The sequence below is a fragment of the Bison bison genome, unplaced genomic scaffold, assembly GCF_000754665.1.
Source record: "Bison bison bison isolate TAMUID 2011002044 unplaced genomic scaffold, Bison_UMD1.0 scf7180017864072, whole genome shotgun sequence".
Taxonomy (NCBI): domain Eukaryota; kingdom Metazoa; phylum Chordata; class Mammalia; order Artiodactyla; family Bovidae; genus Bison; species Bison bison.
In genome coordinates this window covers 6,199,355-6,199,731 of record NW_011494644.1, presented here as the reverse complement: position 1 = coordinate 6,199,731, position 377 = coordinate 6,199,355, and the positions used below count along the sequence as shown (strand labels likewise).

The 377-nt window shown below is 74.0% G+C and overlaps 1 protein-coding gene across 1 annotated transcript in view; it reads left to right on the top strand.

Moving 5' to 3' along the window:
* The first annotated feature begins 244 nt into the window (after positions 1 to 244).
* Positions 245 to 377, top strand: part of ERN2 (endoplasmic reticulum to nucleus signaling 2) — a 23,279-nt gene continuing 23,146 nt past the window's right edge. Inside the window, exon 1 of the mRNA XM_010837210.1 lies at positions 245 to 343. Within this exon, the coding sequence (XP_010835512.1) occupies positions 260 to 343 (84 nt within the window). The 5' untranslated portion in view covers positions 245 to 259. The remainder of the gene's footprint in view (positions 344 to 377) is intronic.

Here is a 377-nt window from a genome sequence, read left to right as displayed (position 1 = left end):
CCATAAGGGCCTCCGTTGGGAAAATGCCTTTCCCAGGAAAGCTCGGAGCCATCCCTCGCGGGGTGTCCGGGGGTTGCGGGGGTGAGTGCGATGGGAAGGGCAGGGGAAGGAGGGAAACAGCCGCTGAGGTTGCGTCCTGGCCCGAGCACCCAGCTGGCCCAGCCTGGGGCGGAGTCTCCTCCGGGCGGGCGGGGGCCGGGCGGTTCCCCGGAGGCACCGAGGGACCGGGCCAGCTGTGCGGCGGCCGTCTACGCGGGCTATGGCGAGCGCGGCCCGGCGGTCCGGCCCGTGGCCCCGGCTCCTGCTACAGCTCGCGGCGCTCCTCGGGACGCTCAGGCCCCAGGTGAGAAGCGGGCGGCCGCGGAGCCTCCAAGCTC